The 22,134-nt window shown below is 48.8% G+C and overlaps 1 protein-coding gene across 1 annotated transcript in view; it reads left to right on the top strand.

Moving 5' to 3' along the window:
• Window positions 1–9,054, top strand: part of TAF4B (TATA-box binding protein associated factor 4b) — a 74,697-nt gene extending 65,643 nt beyond the window's left edge. The window contains exon 15 of the mRNA XM_075415279.1: window positions 7,339–9,054. Coding sequence (XP_075271394.1) covers window positions 7,339–7,506 — 168 coding nt within the window. The 3' untranslated portion in view covers window positions 7,507–9,054. The remainder of the gene's footprint in view (window positions 1–7,338) is intronic.
• Window positions 9,055–22,134: the final 13,080 nt, after the last annotated feature.

The raw sequence follows: 22,134 nt of genomic DNA, 5'->3' as shown, positions 1-22,134 counted from the left end.
TCTCATTCTCACTGTAGCTGGAGTCTTAGAATTTTGAAAACCCTTGCAGATATTTAAAGCTTTTTTCTCTGAGGAAATGAGCTGCAGTTCTGAGTCCTTCCTTCTGTCCGAAGGTGTCCTGGGTCCAAGGTTGTCTTTGGCCTTGAACTGAGAGCGGGTATATTTTTGTGATATCACGCAACAGGGAGGACAAAATGTCTGCAGAAGTTTTTGAAAATAGAGTTAGGAGACTGGCTGTTATTCTCATGGTCAGCTCCTGTGGTTGGGCCATTCATCTACTTTATACATGAAAACTTGGTTGGATGCCTGCACTTCTGTGTATTTTTTCTTAGAGGACTGCTTGCTTCTCACCCATTTTTGTCTCAATGGTAACATGTTAACTGCTTGGAAGTGATGCAGTCTGTCTTGCCCCAAAGTGCTGCTGGCGGTGTGTCCTTCACTTGCCCTCTTCCAGGTTGGTCTCATTGACTCAGGTAAATCTTCTGTCTTTTCTTGCTTTTGGCCTGATCCAATAGCAAAGGAAATGTCTTTCTTACAGATACTGCTTGTGGCTCTTCCGTCCACCACCAAAACTGGCTGCTTTGTTAGTAATTGAGGGTCTTGCCTTGCCACCGGTAGTTTAGCTCTGCTGTGGAAACATGGGTTACTGCAAGTAGCTGCTACAGAAGTAAATGAAGCAGCTGATGTTCTGGGGTCAGTGCAGAGCTGTTCAAGTACTCTCTTTGTCAAACCTACAGCTGTGGCCAACATGCATAAAATAATGTAATACTGCCAGGGTGGTGCACGGCTTCTAATACAGCAGTGTACAAATGAGCTTGTATTCTCCTGGGAAGAAGTTTGACAAGAAGAAATGGGAGAAATGTCTTGTTTACCACAGTGGTCACTGTTCCGTTTTTAGTATTGACAGTGGGTGGAGAAAACAAGCTTGTCATGTTCTCTTCTATGCCTAGGTCTCTGCCACCTCTGACGATTGTTAGCAGAACTTAAATTTACTCTTCTTGCTTTACATCTTAGGATGCCGATATGCATGTTGATTAAACATATTCTGTCTGCAGTGCTCATTCAAGGTTTGGAAAAGCTCTTTAGGCTGACCTAGGCAGAACTAAATCTTTAAGCCACAAGTCCCGTTTCTGCAGGGTGAAAGAGAACCCCAGCTCTTCCAAATGATTGGGGAAGAGAGATGGTTTGTTTTCTCCACTGTATGACGATTTAATTACTTTTGGTTTTCTGGCCTTTGTGGGAGGGATGTGTGGTAGTTAAGAGGGATGTGGCTTTATACTCGTATAAGTGGTAGCTGTAGAAGTTACTGCTGCCTTTTTGGCCATAAGCTCTTCTGATGAGACAGCATGCTAGCATAATTCATCAACTTCAGTATTGGTGTTAAGGACATGACTGTGTCTAAATGTGGATTAATCGCAGAAGTGGGCTCTGTATGCAAATGACAATAGGTTGGCTATTCCCTGTATGTGCATGGGGCACAGAGGGGCTGCTGGCTTGGTGCTTGAAGTTGCTGCATGATAGTCTGCTAAAGTATTTTCTTAAAGGTGCATACAATTAATTTAAAAGCAATCATTTTAAATTGGATCTAGACTACTTGCATGAAAGTAGGTGTTCAGAGCCAGGCTACAAAATCTATTTCTACACGTGAGGGGTTTCCCTCTCTTTCTGTGTGTCTCTTTCTGTCTCTGCCACCCCTTCCCCAAGCCCGTAAGTCTGAAATGATACAGGATGGGTTTTCGTTTTTCTACTTTGCACATGCTTAACATAGGCAGACTCTAGATTTCAGTTCCTGGTTCTTATTCAAGCTATCAGACAACTGAAGAGTCTGTAGCGTGGTCATACCTTTGGGGGAAAGGGGAGCTAGGAGTGTTACTGCAATTATAAAATACAGCTTCAGCATCTTACTTATCTGCTGCAAGACCTGAGCACAGCCCTGTCAGCTAGAGAGTTTCAATTTCAGTGCTGCTGTCAGTCTGGGCCATATACTTGATGTGAATTTTTTCCCGTGTAAATAGGCAAATATATTCTTGACTGCCATTCACACACTTCAGAAATACAGTCCGTTGGCCCATATCGTGCCTTCTCTGTGCCAGAGATGAACTTTATTCTTCTTATGTGTGAAAGATATCTGCAATTTAAATGGCTAATTGCATTGTAGCTTTAGGCTGAACATATTGGTAACGCGCAAATGTTGATGACATGTGAAGGGTCAAGAGATTTATAATTTAGTTGACAATATATTGCTTAAAATGATGTGGCGAAGAGCCAGAAAATTTCAGCTTAATAATTGTCTATTAACTAACATGACATATTTGTATAGTATTCATTACCTCCAGGTACAGATTAAGCATCTGATGTAGCCATACGAAGTGACATGCGTACATGAATCTTGGGCATAATAGTGAATAAACTGACATTACATTCACGGTAATTTGTTTCAATATGTAAAACATGTTGTTGCCTACATTTGAAAGGAATTGTAGGAATGTTGCAATGAAATCTAAGGAAAAATGTGTAGTTGAATAGCATTCTCTATTGTATAGATCTGACAGCTTCGTGAGGCTTCTTTGTATATTTATGATATTATCTGCAGCCTACATGCTTGTTTTCAGCTGCACACGAAGCAGCCTGGAAATAAGAGTAAGCCTTTCAGACATTGGCTTAATCTACCCTAATGGTCTATAAAATTTAAAAAAAAAAAAAAAAAAAAAATCCCTAAAAGCCCATCACCTAACAAAACCAACTTTATTTTTAAAAAAGAATCATAAAAGTGTTGAGTGATGTAGTATTTCAGTATTGTGAATGTGGGAGTATTCTGTCGGACTGAGGCTTGTTAGGATAGGCAGCATCAGTAGGCTGACTTGTCACCAAAGCAATACCAACTTCTTCCACTTTATTTTCTCTGGCCTAAATTAGGCACTTATTTGTACAAGCAAAACTGTCACAAGTCTGACAGGGTCTCTTCCTTCCCCCTTGCGGCTGGGGGAGACCCAGGAAGGTGTTTGAGCACTCCACAGTATGTTAATGGCTTTTTAACCTGTGAGACAGGAGCGCGTTCTGTGTTTTACAGCTGGGAAACTAATGTGCAGGGTACGCCAGGTATCACAGACCTCAGTGTGACCGCAGGGGACGGAGCTGGCGGTTGAACCTGGGTGCTTTTGCTCCAATTCACTAGGTGCTCTTACCACCTTCTGGCAACATCTCTGCTGCACACAGCTGTGATTTTCTTTTTTAGTGTTTGGAGATGTCACTGATAACTGTCTTGTGACTTTGCTTCCTTCTGATGGTGGTATTTTTATAATGTGCAGCAGAGCTGCGGTGACTTTTTTTTCCCTTTTGCTCTCTTGGGATCTAGGCTCTGGGACTGGGGTGTGTTTATGCCACAGTAAAAATTGAAATGAGAACTCTCGGCTTGACTTTTAACATTTGACTGAACACTTTGCTCCCTTAAAGTGCACACCCCACCCCCCCAAGAGTTTAAAAATCTGAATGTGATTGGTGTGAAGTCATTAATTTGAGATGGGAGTGTGTTCCTCCAGGAACAGCTCCCTGAGCCTGACCTGAACTTGGGAAGGAAGGTGTGTGCTGACCCCTCTGAGCTTTGTATCGCAGCCTGTAGACTAGCTCTGAGCACCTTTGATATCCTTGTCGGTACCTGTTATCTACACTTGTAGATCACATGCTCCAGATACCTTGGGGACTGGAAATAAGGTGGTGATGGTAGCTCCGGTAAAGCAAGAGCCTTGTCGGGAGCTGGGGCTCTGTATCAACTTCACTCCTGCCTTTTTTAGAGTTGGTGTTTAATTCTCAGTACAGCCACTGGAGAGAGCTCTAGAGATCTTAAAACAGGTTTTGGGAGCAACCGCTCAACAAAACTAGCTGCATAACAGGCATCGGACTGTGGCAGGAGCTCCACGATGTCTTCTGCTGCCAAGATCAGTGAGAGTAACTGATCTCTGTCAGGTATACATTAATGGCTCTAAGGATCTAGAAAGGGCGACAGCGTGTTGCTGTGGCAAAGTTGCTGATTTGACTTGACACTGAGGATGGGCCAGGAGCAGGACGGCTGCTGTCGTGGGCTCACGGGCCTGGTGTGAAGCCAGCTGGTTGTCTCAGTACTGTGAAGGGTGGTCTCCAGTGGTGCAGAGCCACCTTGCCGCAGTACCTTACCTGGCTTATGAACAGGGTCTGTCAGCTGTTGACACCCAGGTTGACTGGTAGCATCTCTGCTGGCAGTTCCCTTCCGGGCTGCACGTTGCTGTGTCATTTCCCTTTCAGAAAGAAAGTGGGGTGCTGGGGGTTTGGTGAAAGACAGGAACTTCAGGATATGGCTGATGCCTTCCAGCCTCTCCTGTGGAGGAGAGGAGTGTTCCCAATTAAAAAAAAAAAAAAATTTAAAAAGAGATAAAATGAAAAATGAAAAAAAGGAAGTTGCTAGTTAAAGCACTAATACTTAGATGTTGCAGAAGGGGGGGTGCAGGCTGGTTGCACTACCCTTTACTAGAGTTGATTCTACAGGGATGTATTTTATATTAATTTACCTTTTGTGTTTGTCTGTGGCCTGGCTGAAAAGCATCACTTTTCCCCTCAGAAGAGGCGTACAAATCTGTCCTAGGGTAGGTGGAAGACTTTTGCAGTGACAAATCTTCCAAAATAGCAAGATGCAAGCAGTTACTGCCCAGCTGGGAGGAAGGTAATAGAGATGCCTGGGAGCAAGGAGTGGGCTGGTGTTGTTCTAACCGGAGTAGTAAGGTCTCAAAAGGAACGTGGGGGAGCGTCTGTGCAGGACAGGGTCTATGAGATGTAAAGGAGAAGACTGCTAGCTGTTGCCTAGGGCCAGACAAGGTCGACCTGCTGCCCAACAGGAACTTGCTCAGGAGGAGGCTCTCAGAACTGAGCAGCAGAGGACCCTCCTCTGAGTGTCCCTTGTGTCACCTGCAAAGCTCAAGAGTTGGGCAGTTCTTAAGTAAGGTCTGGGACATTAACAAAGGCACCTGTGATGGTTCATTCTGATGCGCAGATGGCATCTTAACTTCCAAGTGTTTTCACTTTTGGTTCTCTGAACATTTTATTACAAGAAGACGGGCAGTACATCACCCTCCACTGCTTGGTCCTAAGTCCAAAATAAAACCATGCAAGACCAGTGTTTCAATGCAGCTGTAGGGGACAGTAGCTAAAGGGGGTTAGTGCTCATTCCCGTATAAATGTAGTTCAGAGTGAGTTCCCCAACGCAGTCCCAGTCTGGACTGGAATGACCTAGGCTGTCTGTTGGCTGATTTAATTTTAAACCATCATGCACTTTGAGAGAAGGACCTTTTCTTTTAAGGTGGATGTGGTAGCAGCCGGTCCCTGAAATGCTGTTCTCAGTAGCTCTGATAAGCCGGTGTGATGCTACATGAAACTTAAAAGTATGAACTGACCGTCTTAGCAAACAGGAGACCAGGATAAGCTTTGGCTTTGGATGTGATACTGCAACACAAGGTCGCTTTACGTCCGTGCACTGGGCATGATGGGTAAGAATTCAAGAATAAATAAATCCATAACTTTCTCTCAAATGCAGGCAGCTTGGGGCTTCTGCCCTGTTGTAGCATCCTGCAGCTCCAACAGCTTCTCAAGCAGGCTCGGGGATTTGTGCTGTCTGCCTCCCCTTTGTAAGGGAGGGTACAGGCTTCAGGTGGCTTTGTTTGGTGTCTTTTTAAAGGTAAGACTTGTAGTCTAATGAGTATTTAGAGAGAAAATACTTTCACCTCCATAAAGTTCTTTTGAATTATAAAGGACGTTGCTGCTGGGTTACTGAAAACCCTTGGGGTTTGTTTCATTTATAACATTGCCTCAGGCCTTCTGCTGCATCCTGTTGGATTGACCTCCTTTTCAACCCGTGCTGGCAGCTGCATTGCAGAGCTGTCTTTTCCCTGGATCCTTCGGGGTTGTCATATGACAAACTTGAACTGTGACCCTTTTGTGTCTTACCAGGACAGTGGTGCCCCTCTCTGTGCGATGTGGCCAGCAGTCTTCCCCACGCACGCATTTGTTCCAAGCCATTTAACAAACTGAAAGTTTCAAATGATGGCATTTCATAGTGTTTAATAGTATCGTCTGTAAAGCAAATGAAATGGTGCTGAATACCCTGCATGCTGCTAGTAAGAAATACAGCTTCCATTTCTGCAGTATGCCCTGGGTTTTCTGTGGTTAGTGTGTGCTCTCTGGTGAATCTCTTTATTTTTTTAATAAATTTCAATGCTTCCCCACTAACAGCAGTAGCATTCGCTGCTATGGATAGCCCAGCACTGGTATTTGTTTCTAATATATAGGGTTTTTAACCAGGTTTCTCTAAGCAAAGTGGGCAAAGTAATTTTGCTGAAGTCTTGCAGAGAGTGTTAGGGTAAGAATTGATATAGTTAACACGGCATCCAAGCAACACCGTCTCCAAGTGGTGTTGATGCTGGCAGGCATTGCCTTGCTGAAGTTACAGAGACTGAGCACTCGTATTTGTACAAATTGCATTCATTACCAAGAACCCTCCAGTAGTGATAAGAGACTGGCTGTGTAGCATAGATTGGCTCCAAGATAAGTAGCCAGTCTATTGTGCAGCTCATGGTAATCTTCCTCCTCCCCGCCCCTAATAATAAATCTTGGGGCATTTTGGAATGCGTGGGGGTTGCTCATTCCAGTAGCCTGAATGTATAACTACTAAACATAATCATCTCCTACCAGTTGTGCTTTCATAACCCAGCGAGGCAGCCGACTGAGATGAATAGGCTCGGGTAGTGTTCTGAACATGCTTTTGCTTTGACATTATGTATTTGTTGCTCCCTTGGAGGACAATTCACAGGTGATGGCCGGGGTAAGAGTTTCTCCTGGCCGTGTTTCAAGGCTAGAGCCCACTCAGTGATGGCTTTCTTCAAGAAGAGATGTGAACCTCTGGAGCCTGGGGGTTTGCAAGTGGAAGTATGAGCCTTGCACAACCCGGGGCTCTGCATTAGGAGCTGTGGTAGTACCTTCTTCGTAGTTAGCTTGTCCTTTCTCAGTGCGAGTGTCTATGCAGTACCACTCCAGTGAAACAGCAGTTATTTATCTTACTGTAATAATATAGTTTTAAAGAAAGATAGAATTTTCTGGTTGCTTTGACTGAAATAAACCGTGAACTGGCAAGTGCTTCCTTTGTCTTTTTAAGTATCTAATGTGCAAGGACTTCTGGATTTCTAGTTTTCAACATGTAAAGCTGGACATCAGCAGGCTAGTTTTATGCAAGTAGGCAGTATAATCCAACCAGTTTGGTTTAAAACTTGTATTTACATGGAATTCTAATGTTTTTTTCTCTCTCCCTCCCCCATTTAGGGTTTGAACGGCAGTGGACTTGCTCCTGGATCATCAGGTTTTAGCCTTACGAAACAGCTGCTCTGTCCAAGAATAACCCGCGTCTGTCTCAGGGACTTGATATTCTGCATGGAACAAGAGAGGGAGATGAAGCATTCTCTGACCTTGTACCGTGCTCTTCTGAAGTGATTTGAATTTTACATTTCAACTTGCTGTCTACTGCCAAAGAAAACACTGAAGCATCGTTGCACTGTCTTGAAATTCCAATTTCTGGAAAATGATCCGTTGTAAGGATAACTCTTGTTTACAGATAAACATTTTTATTAAATACCTAACTTAGCACCTGTAGGGTTTTTAATAATATATGGCTTAAACCAGTCTGTAAACCAGTGAAAACACTGAGCTGCATACACAAGCACCTGACTACCTGCTTGCATATAACTGTCTTGCAGGCTCTGAAGGTTTGGTACGTGTCCCTAGTTTATGTATGCCACTTGCTTCAGTACTCCAGAGTCTGCAACATCTGTTCTACATGTAGTGCCTTCTTCTAATCCAACCTTATTTAGGGAAACAAATAACACTTTAAAGGCACTGCATGGCATGGCAACTGCATTTAATCACGAACCAGCAGTCAGTCAACATGCTAGTGTATCGCCTGTCTGACTCAGCATCTCCTTAAATTTTCTGGGTTTAGAGTTACTACTGGCTGCTTGTTTGTGGAGGGCAAAGCAGCAAGCAAAAGGAATAAGGGGTGCTGTCTCCCCCCCCACACCTCGCCTCAACTGCCCTCCCCCTTTCCTCTGAGAAAGTGACGGAGGGAAGGTGAACAAATTGGTCGTTCTTGTGATTGAAGTACATGAGATAGTGTAGTTAGGGTATACTTTGATGTTTGGGCAAAATTTGGAGTTACTAAAGTTGAATACACGGAGTGAAAGAGCCTAAAAAGGAAGGGTAAACAGAAGAAACAGTTTATCTTTCTGTAGATATGAAAATAGCATTGAACTTGAACATAGGTGTAGAAAGAAATGAACAAAAGTAACCTGTGCTGACTACAAAAAGGGAAAACTTGAGATGCATTGAAACTTTGCAGCTGGAGACTCTCTTAGGAGAAGAGCAATGTTTGCAAAGCACAGGATTCACTGCTTTATTTAGAATATTGATTTAATACCTTAATGTGGTAAAACGGGGAAACTTCCAAAATAGAAAGTATTTAGACAGTTGCCTGGTTTCCATTCAGTGAGGAGGAGGACTCCAGATTAAGACTGCTAAAATAGATTCAAAGATTTTTCTGCTTGCTGGTAAGGACTGCCTTATGGTGGAAGGAAAAACCTCTGGGTCATTCTTCTCCCCAGCCTCCAAACATTTTGCCTCCCATGACATGGTGCTGGATAGCGTGGCTGTTTCCCAGGGCCAGTGGGAAAGGCACTGACTGTATTGAATGGCTTCCTGCTGAAACTTTTTTCTTTTAGGGAACAAGCTGATTACAGTTATTTGGCATGCTACTGCAAAACTTGAAGCGATGATTCAAATGCCCTCCACCGTCAAAACCACTGCAGATAGTTACCAAATTCAATAAGTTGTGAACCGGTTGTTTTTTGGTTTTTTTTGTTGGAAGAGTAGTAAACAAATCTAGTAAACGAATGCTGTAAATTATTTATATATGTATATATAGCATATATATATATAAAAGAAAAGCAGTACTTTGACTAAGCTATAGTTTGCAAGATATTGATGGCATCAGGCAAAATTGTTTTGTATAATTAAATGCTTAGCTTTACTTTTTATGTAAAGTGCAGCATTTTCCATATTTGTGTACTGTATCTTATTGATCAGATGTTTAAAATTATTTTAAATACTGCATTAAAGCAATTATTTTATTTAAAATAATAAATTGGTAACTTTGTTTCCTGACGTGAGAAATTCAGCATCTGAAGCTGTCGTCACCATGACTAATGGCGTGGCTCTGAGAGCGAGCCCTGACTATCTGCCCATCACAGTAATTGGCGCCGTTGCCCCACGTGATGTATTAACAATAAACATCTATGTTTTAAGGTTTTTAAACAGAACCAGATGGCAGAGCAAAGAATTACTTGAAGGGGACAAGTATAGAGGCAACCTCTCATTTGTCTGGCTTCCCCCTGTCAGTCAGCATGGCGGCTGTTGTTCTGGGTTTTTTTAACAGTTGGACAGAGGTGAGCACTTTGCACGTGTTCGGGGAAGTAAAAACACAGGAACAGTCTCAGGCTTCAGCAATGTGCAGTGGAAGCATTGTGCTAAATTATTTTTATTGCTCTCCAACCTCCACTTAATTAACTGTGAGTTGCTAAGATGAGCATCTGCATATTGGCCTGCCTCTTTGTTGTCTTGAAACCAATGCGATACTTAAAATGAAAGATGTTGGAGAAAATAACTGACTTTGTATATATCTATTTATCAATTATGACAGATGATTCAAGTGTTTTTATGGCCTGCCTACGATGCAGATTGCGTACATTCATTGCTGCCACAGCAAGTTGTTTCTCTCACCAGTGGTTTTTCCCCACCTCCAGAACACACCCCAAACCCAAAAAATTTATCCTGTAAGGAGTAGCAGGCATTTTCAGAAAGGTTTTTTTAGCCGGTCCTTAGGCCTGATTTCAGACAGGGACAGACGAGGTCTTGGAGCAAAGGCTGAAGATACTTGTCTCCCTCCCAAGGGTTCAGCCTGCCTCTCATTCGAGCTCAGCTTTGCTTCTGAGAAGAGCAAGTGTCCTCTAAGGTGCCACTTAGGAGACACTTGGGCTTTGCTCAGCCACCCCAGGAGTTAAAGGAGAGATGAGCATGGGTTCATCTCCCCCCTTTTCTCCAGTCTCGTTGCCGTGTACGGGAAGGTGGGCCGCTCTTTAGGCAAACGCTAAAAGCCCGGCCATAGGTGGTGAAGACAAACCATGCCATCGTCCTGCCTTGCCTCTTGGTTCTTGGCGTGCTTGTGTTCAGGCTTGGGGACCTGCAGCAGAGCCGCCTGTGCCACCATTGCTGCGAGGGGGCTAAAGCTTACTCCCAGCGCTTCTTGCTGTCCAGATGGCCTGCTAGCCCGGTGGCTGTTTCTGATGCACTGAGCTGTCTGGGCAGCTATCCCTGCCACTCAAGTATTCAGCCTTTAGAGAAAACAGTAAATACAGTTGTGGGGGGAAAGCTGTTGTTGCTGGCTCCTGACTACTACTATCTTAGCAGCATAGTACGCTGGCTTTGGTGCGTTACGTGGTGACAAAAAGAGGCCCTGTACTTTTTCTCCTCCAGCTGCTGCTTTTTCCTCTCTATTGCCATTTTCAGGTCTTACTGCTGAATCCAGCCCTTTGCGCTGTCTTTGACTCCAGCTTTTCCCTGCTCCCCGTGGGAAGGGCTAGCTGGAGTGCACTAACACACCCCGCAGCTTTGTTCCAGGTTTAATGAGGAAGGTAGCGGAGGCCTGTGAGATGTTGCTAGATGATCCCTCAAAGCCATTGCTCTCTCTTGGACACTTTGACATGAGCAGCTTAAGGCTACTGTTTGCATCGAGTTGTTCTAGGCCCAGTCTCTTGTAGGCACCTGTGTCCTGCCAAGTGAGTGCACTGTGCTCAGCAGAAAACGCTGTCAGCTGCTCTCCAGGTTCATTTCTTTGTGCTGTTCTTTGCTTTCCTCTTCGTTTGTAATCACTGGGGTGAAGAGGGAAAGACTAAACCAAACGAGGATATCCTGAAGGGGCAGACAGTCCAAGTGATTGGTCTTGATGAAACGGGCTTGCTCCCAGCATCTTTTCAAATGAGGGCTGCTGGGTTTCTGAGGCTGAGTGCTGCACAACACTCCCTTCCCTCTGCACGTAGCGCACGTGATGTCTACAAATCCTCCAAGAGCTGAATCCAGCCGTTGTTATCTGGAGTCCCGTGGCTGGAGGCTGCAGCTCTGGAGGTAACTGCACTCTTCAGTCAAGGCTTTGTTCCTTCGATGAATGCAAAACTGAGTACCAAGGCTGAGGAACGCAGCACACGGGACCTCTCTATTTGGCCACTGTTGGCACTGGGCTTGTTGCCACCTGTCAGTGGCTTGTCCTACCTGCATCTGGTAGGAAGGCTACCTGTCTGCGGGCTGCAATGCCAGTGTCTGACCTGGTGCAGGCCTTTTGTAAGCTAGGCGAGCACCCCTTCTGGCTTCATAACACTTTGAAGGAATAGGGAAGAAGCCGGGTCTTTTCCTTCCAGATGCATCGGTCCCTGGTCCTACCACTTCTTTCCTCTTCTACTGTAGGTGTGAGCTGGTCACTCCTTGCCCGCTCTCTGTAGCTATTCTGGCATATTATCTGCTGATTTTGCCACCCAGTCTCTTCTCACGATCCTCTGCTTCACAGTTCGCAGGTTGCCTCCAAGCAGCTTTTGAACAGGTTTTTGCTGTGAAGCAGGGAAGAAGGCCCTCCATCCTGGACTTGAAAGTTGAACAGCTACTCTGGAGTGGAACGGGGTGGTGGTGCAGGTCAGCTCACGTCAGCCCTGAGGCTGCTACTTCTGTGCAAGGAGCAGATTCTCACAGGAATTTGGTGTTTCATGGTGGCCAAGACTTCTGCCATGAAGTCCTACTTCAGTCAAGGGTTTTCTACAAGGTCCTTGCAGCAGTAGGTGCTTCCTACCTTCTGAGAGATGTTTCCCTGGCAGAGCTACCTGTGGTTCCTGCTGGAGACCCTGTCAGAGCTGGTTGTCAATTCTCCTCCCCAACCCTCATCTCACAGTCCCACAGCTCTGCCAGTTGTCTCCTCTTCAGCCTCCTTCTCTCTCAGCTGGACATTGGGCAGTGTCAGGACCTGCACTGAGGCCCCGGGCGTGACCACTACGTGTTTCTCCACGCTCTGCCCATCAGTGGTGTCACTGGAAGGCTGCTTCCCCTGGGGCTGCGCCCTGGCGGGAGGGAGCAAAGGTGGGGAGGTCTTCTGTGTGGGTGCTTCTAAGGCAAAAATGTCCTCTTCATCTCAGCAGCTTGGCATGCGTGCTCCCGCTCTGCAGGCTTTTCTTGAAGAACTGCAGTTATTGGGAAGCAGTTACTCTCTCTGCCAGATCACAGGGAAAATATTATTTTTAAATTTATTTGGAATGAAAAATTATCTGACGGATCATCTGTATCTGTTCCTGAGAGCTGATTCATAATTATGTCTAGTTCCCCGAGCTTTTTGAGATATTTGCACTTCCACTTTGAAGTGTTTAGCGTGACAGGGTTTATTATTTACAGTTATTTGAAGGTGTTTCTTATTTCTGTCCTTGGAAGCTGGGAGGGAGGAGGGGGAGTATTTTTTTCAAGTAATTATGTGAGAATATACATGTACTCTGTGTGTATAAGGATGGCTAAGTAACTTTTTAAAAGAAGTACCCTACTTCTTGTGCAGGCTGAGAGGTATCAGCTCCCAGGTGTGGAACACCAGCAACAAGGAGAGAGGGAGGGAGACGACAAATTCTTGAAGAGGTTGGAAGTTTTAATATGCTAAAATCCTTTGATACCTTTGTGCAAAATTGGGCAGACAGTAAAGACTCCCTTGTAGAGCAGATCAGCGGGACTTTGCAAGAAGGGAGGGTAGGAAAAAGAGAAAGCACTCGGAGGATCGAAGACAGAGCTCACTCCTCTCTCCAGGAGCTTCGGTGATACCTTTACATGTGTTCTGGCAGAGGCTTTCATTTACAGAAATAACAGAAAGGGCCTTTCCAGGAAAAAATAAAATCCATCAAAGTAGGTGGGTATGTGTATGCAGGCTATGCATTTAATGAAGCAGACTTTTTGAGTCATTTCTGTTTGGGAAGAAATCCTTAAATCGTTGCTTCCTTTTTAATGCAGTTTTCGTTCTTAACGTCATGTTTCCTAGAATTTGGCGAAGCCCTCTGTAGTCACCTCATCTCTCTCTGAAGGAGAGGCAAGAAGGATTATCGCCAGCTGCAGCCCCGTGCTGCGGTCCAGCCACAGAGCTGAAGCACGGCGGGGCGTGGGGCGGGGGTACATGTGCTGTCCGGGGGAGTCGGTGGCCTGACTGATGCCCGAAGAAGAGGCTGGAATGAGCAGAAGGTGTGTAGAAACAGCCGATACCAGAAGGTGTGTAGATAGAGTTGATACCAGAAGATGTGTAGGTACAGCAAGGGCTACTCAATGCCTCAGAGCTGAAGCAGTTTTCCTCTGCGGGTGTGAATAAACTGCGGATGGAGGCTCACAGCCCGTGTGGGCATTGGCCTCGCAGCAAGCTGATATGGTAACGACGGCTGTGCTACCTCTTGTCAGGACCAGGGCTGTAATCTTCTGCTCCCTGCCTTTCACCAGACAGTCCATCAGCCCTTTGCAGCATGGCTGGCGGGCAGCGCGAACTCAAACAGGCCCCATCTCACACAGCTCTCAGAGACTGTGCTTCTAATTTGAAAGCTTGAGCCTTCTTTATTACAGGGGAGAAAATTGAAAGTGACCCAAACTTCAGGAACAGAGGGCAAATATTAAAAGTAAGGTTGGTTTTTGCCTTTGAAATTCCTCCCTGCTTAGAGACTGTTGGTGAGCGATGCCCCAGAGCTGGGGAGGATGGCTCCAGAAAGAGATCCCCTGGAGTAGGTAATCAGGGCTTCACAGCAGTCTGCTGGGGATGCCGAAACAGAAATCAGCGTTTCGAGTTTCTTTTTTCCCATGCTGTAAAGAAGAACCTGTGGGAAGGCTCTGCCTGTGTCCTTACACAAAACCAGGATATCCAGTAATTAGTGCAAGATACCTCCAGGGAAAGCTCCAATTTTGCAACACTTCCCAAGGCAGGGAAAGAGCCCTGGGCTAGGGCAGTCTTGGGAAGAGAGTGAGTCAGGAGGCTTTTTTTTTTTTCTTTTTTCTCTCTCTCTAGTCTTGATCAAGTCAAAACTGAAGAAAACTTTGCAGGGACCCAACTCTTCCCGACCTCCCTACACCCGGGCGAGGCTTCTCCACCTCCCGGGGCAGATGGCTGCCTTTCCAGGCTTTTTCCCTGGAACAGGCTGAACTTTTCGCAGTCCTGAGCTGCAGTGGAGCTTCCCAGGATGACTTTGAGCCGGGAAGCTGATCTGACCCCAGGGGCAGCATCCCCTGAGGGAGAAAGCCGGGAAGGCACAAGGGCAAGGTGCTGCCTCTCTTTTGGTGATTTCTTCCCCCCACCTCCCCACCAGAAACACAGGTTTCTGCTGGAGAAGGGATGCTGCCCTGCCCTGGGCTGCGCTGGGCCATCCGATCCCTGCAGGCACTCCTGGGTCCCTCGCAGCACCGTGCGCTCGGCCTCCTCGGTTGCGCCCCTCACTGATGAGGTCTCCTTGCCCGAGCGGCCTCCATGAGCCCTCGTCACGGACAGTAGGCCATACGTCAAGGGGCTCGAGCTCCTGTCATCGGGATGCGGCACAGATACTCCCTGGCTCTTCCAACGCAGACCCCCCAGCCCTGAAATGGGGGTGCAGTGGCCCAGCTCCTCTGTCCCGCTCCACCTTTCATCCCCTCCACCTGGATGCGGTGGTGCTGGCTCTCCTTCCCGCCTCCCCTCTGCCCCGCCAGCTGCCGCAGCTTTGCCTTTAGCCCCCGTGCTCGTGCCTTGCAGCCCAGGCACGCTGTAGCACTGCCTGCCTTCCCTTGCTGGTCTCCCTGGCCGCGGCCCTTGCTCGGTGTTTTAAGCCCTGGGAATTATTTGTAAACACGGAGTGAGCGGTCTGCTTCGTCCAGGCACCCTCTGGCCTGGCTTTAACTTCTGTGCTCAGGTGAAGCCCGAGTGAAACGCCTGTGGCCACGCAACGTCCGGAGCGGGTGCTCACACCCTCGTCTTTCACAGTCTTTTGAGCACTTCTGCTCTTCCCGAAAGCTCGCCTTCCTCTTCGGTTCCCATGGCTGCTTCGGTTCTCCTCCCCATCCCTCGAATAATTTGCTTCCCTTGAGCCACTATTGTCCCTTCCCAGCTTTCTCCAGGCTTGCTGCTTTGGTTGCCTTCCATAGGAAGACATCTGCACAACCAGCTCCTCAGCTACCACTTGTCTGGGCTAATGGCTCACAGATCTCCATCACAGACCTGTTGTCTCCTGTGCAGGCAGAAAGTGTGAGCACCTGGAGACCCTCCATGCATTAAATTCAACAGGGCTAAAACAGGGCTCAGTTACTTTCTTTCCCCATGATCTTTGTTAATTACTAGGCAATGTCGTTCCCGTTGTACTTGCCCTCTCAAGAGCTTCCAGATCTTGGATGTGACTTCTGGAGATCCTTTGGGGAGTGCTGGCTACAAAGGTCTGCATCGTCATCTCCGGCCTCCTGAGGTTCTGGGGCTGCGGGCTCCCTTTTCCTCACGGGAGGACAGCCGGCGTGGAGCAGTTCTGCTTTCCCAGACCCCTGTGTGCACCTGCAGCAGAAAGGAGACGAGCTGTCCCCAGCAGCTGCAGCGCTTTTAGACTGTGAAGCTGTTCCCTTTCGGACATCTCCTTCAAATTGTTCTTTGCTGCGGTGCCAACAAAAACTTGCTGTCATTAGGGTTCTGCGGCATCCCAGCGAATGCTGCGAGGAGGAAGCGCTCGCTTCCCGGCAGCTAAAGCCCTGTGTTGGGGATTTCCCTCCACCTAGTTTTGGTAGTTCCCCTTCCTGGTGTGCCATCATCCTCTGGGGATCTTCCTGGCGCGTCGCTTGAGGCAGTGGAGTCCCAGGGTGGCAGGGGCTGTTCATACCCCCTTAACATCTACCACAACGAAGCCCACCTTTCCTGAAATTAGCCGCGAGCCCTAAACCCACCACCCAGGCCACATCCAGTGGTACCTCTGGAGCCTGGCCCCACACGCTCAGAGCAAAACCTCTCCCTCGCAGCGGGGCTCCCTGCTGCTCCCTGACTCCTGCTCTGTTTTCAAGTGGGCAGGGATCCCTCGCAGGGAATGGAAAGCAGTCTCCGCTCCCATGGGTGTGGGATTTGGCCTTCTGTTGTGCCAGCAGCAGGCTGGCGACAGGAATACGAACGGTGCTCAGGACAGGCTGTGGATAATTCATACTGCTTCTTTGAGCTAAGGTAGCGCTTATGCCCCTGATTGATATCTGCAGCGATAAAGACACAGTCCCTGCCACAACTGGATGAAAAAAATACTGGAGAGAAAAAACCAGGATTTTTTGCTACCTGACTGAATAGGGGTCCAAAGCTCTCACACTTCATCTCCCAGAACAAAATGATCAACTTTCCTGGCCCCAGGGAGGCCCTTAGATGCTCTCCTCAGGGCTTATGTGCCCGCGTGCACCCCAGACCTCCCTCCCCGGCGCAGCTGATGGGGACAGGAGCTCAGCTTTCCCACAGAAATGCATGGGGACAGACAGGTCACGTTCACCACGGCGGTCCGGGGCTTGTCCTCCACCCCCAGCATGGCTGCGCTGGGGAGACAAGCGCTTTCCCACTGCTCCCTGGGGAGAGGAGCCCTCGCCCGCTCTATCCCGCCCCAAGGCAAAGCCAGAGCAGGGAGGAGTCGCTCCAACCCACCGTGGTTATTTTAGACTATGAAGTTTTGGGGGAATTTTTTTTTGTTTGTTATTTAGTGAGCAGCTCACTGTGAATTTAATAGACGAGTGTTGCTATCGGTAACAACTCCCCTAACCCCCGAGCAGTTTATTTCGTGTATACGAGAGTAGAAAAGGGAAAAGTAAGAACACCTCCGGGGAAAATAAGGGGTTGGGAAATGGCTGTAAGTGCAGGCACAGGATTGCCAAACCCACACGTTCAAAAAGCATGAATCAGATCTCCAGGAATCACAAGACTGGTGGTCTGAATTTCAAATACAAAACCTGGGCAGTTTCTGAAGGGTATTTCCCCCCATGTTTTCAGTGCTCTAGGGGAAGCCGCATGCCCTCCCCTGGGAAGAGAGCACTGATGGGCTGGAGTCGAGACTTCAGACGTGCTTGCGGGGACCCATCCTCCCTGTGCTGGAGCCCGGGATGGTCATCCCACCCTCCCCATCCCCTAATCGTGCCTGACCACAGTGCTGTCCCCCATTGCAGGGAGTCCCTGCCGCCCCCTCACCTCCCTGCTGAGCTGCCTGGAAGGACAGCCGGGCCCCGGCACCCATCTCGCTGCGGTGGGGAACAGCGGCCGCTCGCACCAGGGGCCATCTTCCTCCCGCGGATAGGGGCTGCAGCAGCGGGTCTCTGTTTTGTCCCACAGACTTTAATAAGGGAGGGCCACCTCTTCAAATATAGTTCAAAGATGTACGTGGCTGGGGCCACAAAGCCAAAGCAGCACTGCCCGAGGTAGGGAGAACTGCCTGCCATGCCTGTTTTGGAGGGACCTGGACTGCTGCCCACACTATGTGAGAGCACGCTACAGGACAGAGCTGAAGAAGACAGTCTATCTGGTGGTACAAATTAATACCTCCTACCCCAAAGTCACCCAAAAAGCCCCCAAACCTGAGAAGGGGAGAGCTGTGGCAAACTTCCCCAGTGCTAGACTGTCACCCCATTTGCTGGCGCCTGAGCCCCCAGGCAGCGAGCAGCCTTCACCCACACCTCCAAATACGGATGTGCTGGCAGGAGAGGGAAGCTTCCTCCATCTCCCGCCTCACTTGAGGGCCTCTAGATCTACAGCTGATCTAAACTGCAGTTGCCCAACTCAGCCGTGCAGAGTCAGCTTTGCTGCAAGTCCTTTCTTGTCTATCCCTCTGGAGTCCCTCAGCCGCTGCCAGCGCCACGATGTTGGTCCTTGCAAGCTCTCCGGTCGTGCTTCAGCTGCTCAGCTACCGCTGTCCACACCGGAGGACCAGCAGGGTGACCTTGGTGGGGAGAGGACTCCCAAGGTTGATTGACCACACAGCACCATGAGATGGTCCTCCCAAGCCCGCACATGTTAGTGTTGCCCCTCTGCACCGGACCAACATCTCTTCTGCTTCAGCAGAAGCCATGCTCAACATCCTTGTGCATTGACCCCTTATCGCTTTCCCGTCCCCAGCTCACAGTTACTGGAGTCCTGTCAGGACTCACTGGTGTGAAACATGGGGAAATCCCAGGTTGCATGGCTCTTCCCAAGCACCTGCCAGGTAGGCAAATTACCTGTCGCAGGGCGAGGATTCAGGAGTTAGGTGGAATTGTATGCAAATAGGAAGAGCAACCGAAGAGCCCCAGTTGTCCCAGACCTGCTGAGGCTGAAGTCTGCAGTTGGCAGTGCACCTGCTTTGGTGGAGGGTGGAGCTGCGGCTGTGCAATGGGTAAAACCTCACAGCCTTTCTCCTTCAAAGCCGAGCATCGTACTTTGCTCCAAAACACTTGTACCACCCGCCCGTGGAAGAGGAATCCATGTGACTTCCAACCCGACGGGCAGGGACAGCAACCAGCAGGCAGCGAAACCACTCACGTCTAACAGAAGCAGTAGCTCTTGCAACGGCAGCTCACAGGCAGGAGCTGGTCGGCTTCCAGGGTAGAAGTGACTCACGTTATGGTTACCTGTGAGTTGTCATGCCCGACTCCGGGCTCCCCGAGGCCTGGTGCAGCAATGTCTGCTCCCTGGGTTCAGTGAAAGGGAAAAGGTGCCTCGCTCCCTATTGATGAGCGTGAATTAATCCACTCTTGCCCTAGGTTGGGGGTAATACCAATAGCACCAATTTCTGCATAACAAGCAAGTGTGGGAGCATCCTGGCCTGAAGGACCAGGTGTGTTAGCCTGACCTGCAAGTGAAGTGTCTGCATCAAAGCAGAAGTGAGAATAACGCGTACACGCACAGCCAGCGGCAGCGACACCTTGTGAACGTGCCTGCTTGCCTTGTTAGAGGCTCTTTATCTGGTAGATGGTCTCATTTGCCACTATAAATACACACTTGCTAGTGGGAGACAAACACGGTGCATGTAGCACGGGAGAAGCTGAAAGGGGAGGTGAGTCCAGCACATGCAGAGATCCCAGAAAACAAGCGTCATCAGAGCCCTGGGGACAGACCCTGCCATGCCCCAGTGCAATTCTCGCTTCGATCCCTCTTCTCCCAGTCTCTGTTCAACTGCAGCTATCTGAGAGGGAGAGAGAAGAGCAGGAGAGATCCTTCCTGATGCTGACTGGGGTCGCACACGGTGCCTCAGCCTACACTGAGACCTTTGGCTGCTCCAAGGAGGAGTGTCTGCAGTGCAGTGTCTCCGGAGGAGGGAAGTTGCCTCTCTCTTCACTCTCAGCCCACAGTTGGCCCTTACGACCCTCTCTTGCAGCTACAACAGAGCAGCCCGCGTAGGGCCATGCTTCCCAGGAGATCTGCCGACACGACGCGTGGCCTCCTGGGATCTGTACACAGTGCTGGCTCCAGGGACAGAGAGCATGGAACTCCACAGCAAAAGCCATCTCCAGCTGCTCCCTGCCAGCAGGAGCCGTGCTACACCCGCGTCTCCATCCGAATGCTGCTCTAGGTCAACGCAGTGAGCACCCTCCAGATCTGCATGCGGTTGCCACTCTTCCTCGGGGACCGGGAGAGCCCAGTGCGGGGTGCGAGGCTTAGCCTCCCAAGCTTCTTGTCCAAATGGCAAGCCTGGTGAGGCAGGTCCTGCTTGCTGGGTTTCCTGATGCGCCTTTCCACGCCCAGGTGCTGCCCGCACCCCAGCCGGCGAGCCGATCCCTGCAGCCCCCTTGCACACTTCTCCCAGTCGCCTCTGCCCTGGGAGGCACGTGGTGGTTATTTTGGGACTCAGGACATCAGCCCAAGAGTGTCGAGTGAGCGATTTTACTCATCCCAAGCTCCCTGTCAAGTTCTTCAACGTGTGCAGGCTCTGGAAGAGCTCTCAGGCTGTTTCTGGGAAGAAATACCTGTCTGGTTTTAGCTGCGTGTGCCATCGGCCTGCTGAGCTCTCCTTCTCCTTCGACGGGGAGGGATTTCCCACCCTCTGTGGTGAACTTTCACTGCTCGCAAGGGTGCTTTGGTCTGGGCAAAATGGCCTCGGAGGGGATGGCTCTGATCAGGATTTCTGAATACTGCTGACTCTTCAAAAGACTGGGTTTGCTGCTGGGTCTTTGCCTTTGGAGCAGCAGCCCTTAACCAGCTAAATTCAGCTGGGGGAATTCCACCCGTAAGACGTGCAAGTAAGGGCAAAGCCATCCTCTGCCTTGTCCCTGTCGAGTTTCTGCTCCCCAAGGCCTTGCTTTCTCTGTTGGTAGTTCCTGCATGCAGCAGCAAGCCTGCTCCACATGTGTTTCACCAAAGCCGAGATGCCCACACATTTTTTCCATTGTGAACCTGGCTGCATCCCCGCCAGCTCGCGCAACCAGCTCGCGCAACCAGCTATTGTTAGGTAATTGTTTGAGTCACCCGCTGGGCCCACGCCCAGGCAGGCTTCTCAGATTTGACACTTGGGCGATGCACTGCTGTTGGCGTGGCTCTGGGGTACTCTGCCTGCTGCCTCCGCCCGGGAGCGTGACAGCAGCAGAGACACTCCAGACGGGCTAAACGTGGACATTTTCACACCCATCCTCAGGTTCTCCGCTCTCAGCCACCAGTAAAAGAAACTTCATGCGATACGGAGGGGCCACCACCTTGGCCCTGTGCAGGAGCTTGCGTTTGCTTCCTGATGTTGCGAGACATCAGAGGTCTCCGTTTCTCTCCCTGTCCCCACTGTCATTAGTAGGTAATGCAGAGCCAATATCAGAGCTGCTTCCCCAACCGGTGGTGATGCCTCCTCCCGATCCCTGCTCGACGTGTGGGATTTATAGTTCAATTTAAGTTTGGCACGGTTGCTACTCCCCAACTCCAGCAATTAGAGGATTTGAGAAGTGCATTATGAGGCCCTGATTTTTCATATGGTCATTCTGGCTGACACCACCCTTCGTACTGCCTTTTTACATACACAGCCAAGACGCTCGGCACCTTTTCAGAAGAAGGAAGATTAAAAACCCAACCAAAAAAAGCCCAGAAAAAAACCCCAAAGTGAATTACTAAAGTTTATAAGGCTAATACTTTATAGGGCTAGTAAGCACAGGCCTGGGGCCTTCAAGATAATATAATCTAATACTCGGAGATCCCCTGATGAAAGGCACTATATATGCAAAGTGCTTTATAAACATTAATTAGTTAATGTTGAAAATTTTGCCCAGGGCAAAAAAAAAGAAAAAAACCCTACCGAAAATCCCCCTTCCCTCCCTCTCTCCAGTCCCTAACTATACAAAGTTAATGATTCTGTGTGTGCAAAGTTAGAGTATATTTTAACTTCTGTTTACTTCTGGGGAGATGGAAGCACTGGAACGCCTTCCATATACATTGTGCTTCTGCAAGCACTGGTAACTGCCTCTCCTGTCAGATATCTGAGTTAAGCTTGATGAATGAGGACACCTAAACACCTACAGCATAATCCTGGCCATAGTGTTTGCAGTAAAACTGCCCAGGCTCTCCCAGCTCATCCCTTCATGCTTCGGAATCCACAACCAACCAACCCATGAGTGAAGGTCTTTGCGACAATACCTTGCATTCCAAGTCACCTTCCCAAACCTTGGGGAATCTTGAGCACAGGGCGACCAGTTTCAGTGTCATCACCATGTCACATCACCATGTAACGTGTGCACAGAGAGCAATGGACAAAATTGTCGCAAAAGGAGGTGAACTGGGCAGTCTGCAGGGTAAAGCGGAGCTTGCTTTTGTAGCTGGCTGTGTGCAGGGTGAGACTGTGTTTCCAAGTAGCTGGTGTTAGGCAACGAGTTCGTTGTGCATTCAATGATTTTCCCAGCAAGAAACGTGTTTCATCTCTCCTTTGCGATCCTTGCCGGGGAAGCATTCAACTTCTAGATAGAGCTGCAGGGGCTGCTTGCCCCTGGAGCCCACCCCTGTGCTGGTCTGCCGGATGCTGTGTAGGCCCCCTGGCAGAGCGAGCAGAGCCCCCT

This window comes from Opisthocomus hoazin, chromosome 3, assembly GCF_030867145.1.
Source record: "Opisthocomus hoazin isolate bOpiHoa1 chromosome 3, bOpiHoa1.hap1, whole genome shotgun sequence".
In the NCBI taxonomy this organism is placed as follows: Eukaryota; Metazoa; Chordata; class Aves; order Opisthocomiformes; family Opisthocomidae; genus Opisthocomus; species Opisthocomus hoazin.
Note: the sequence above shows the minus strand (reverse complement) of the source record. Positions and strands in the feature narration are given on the sequence as shown.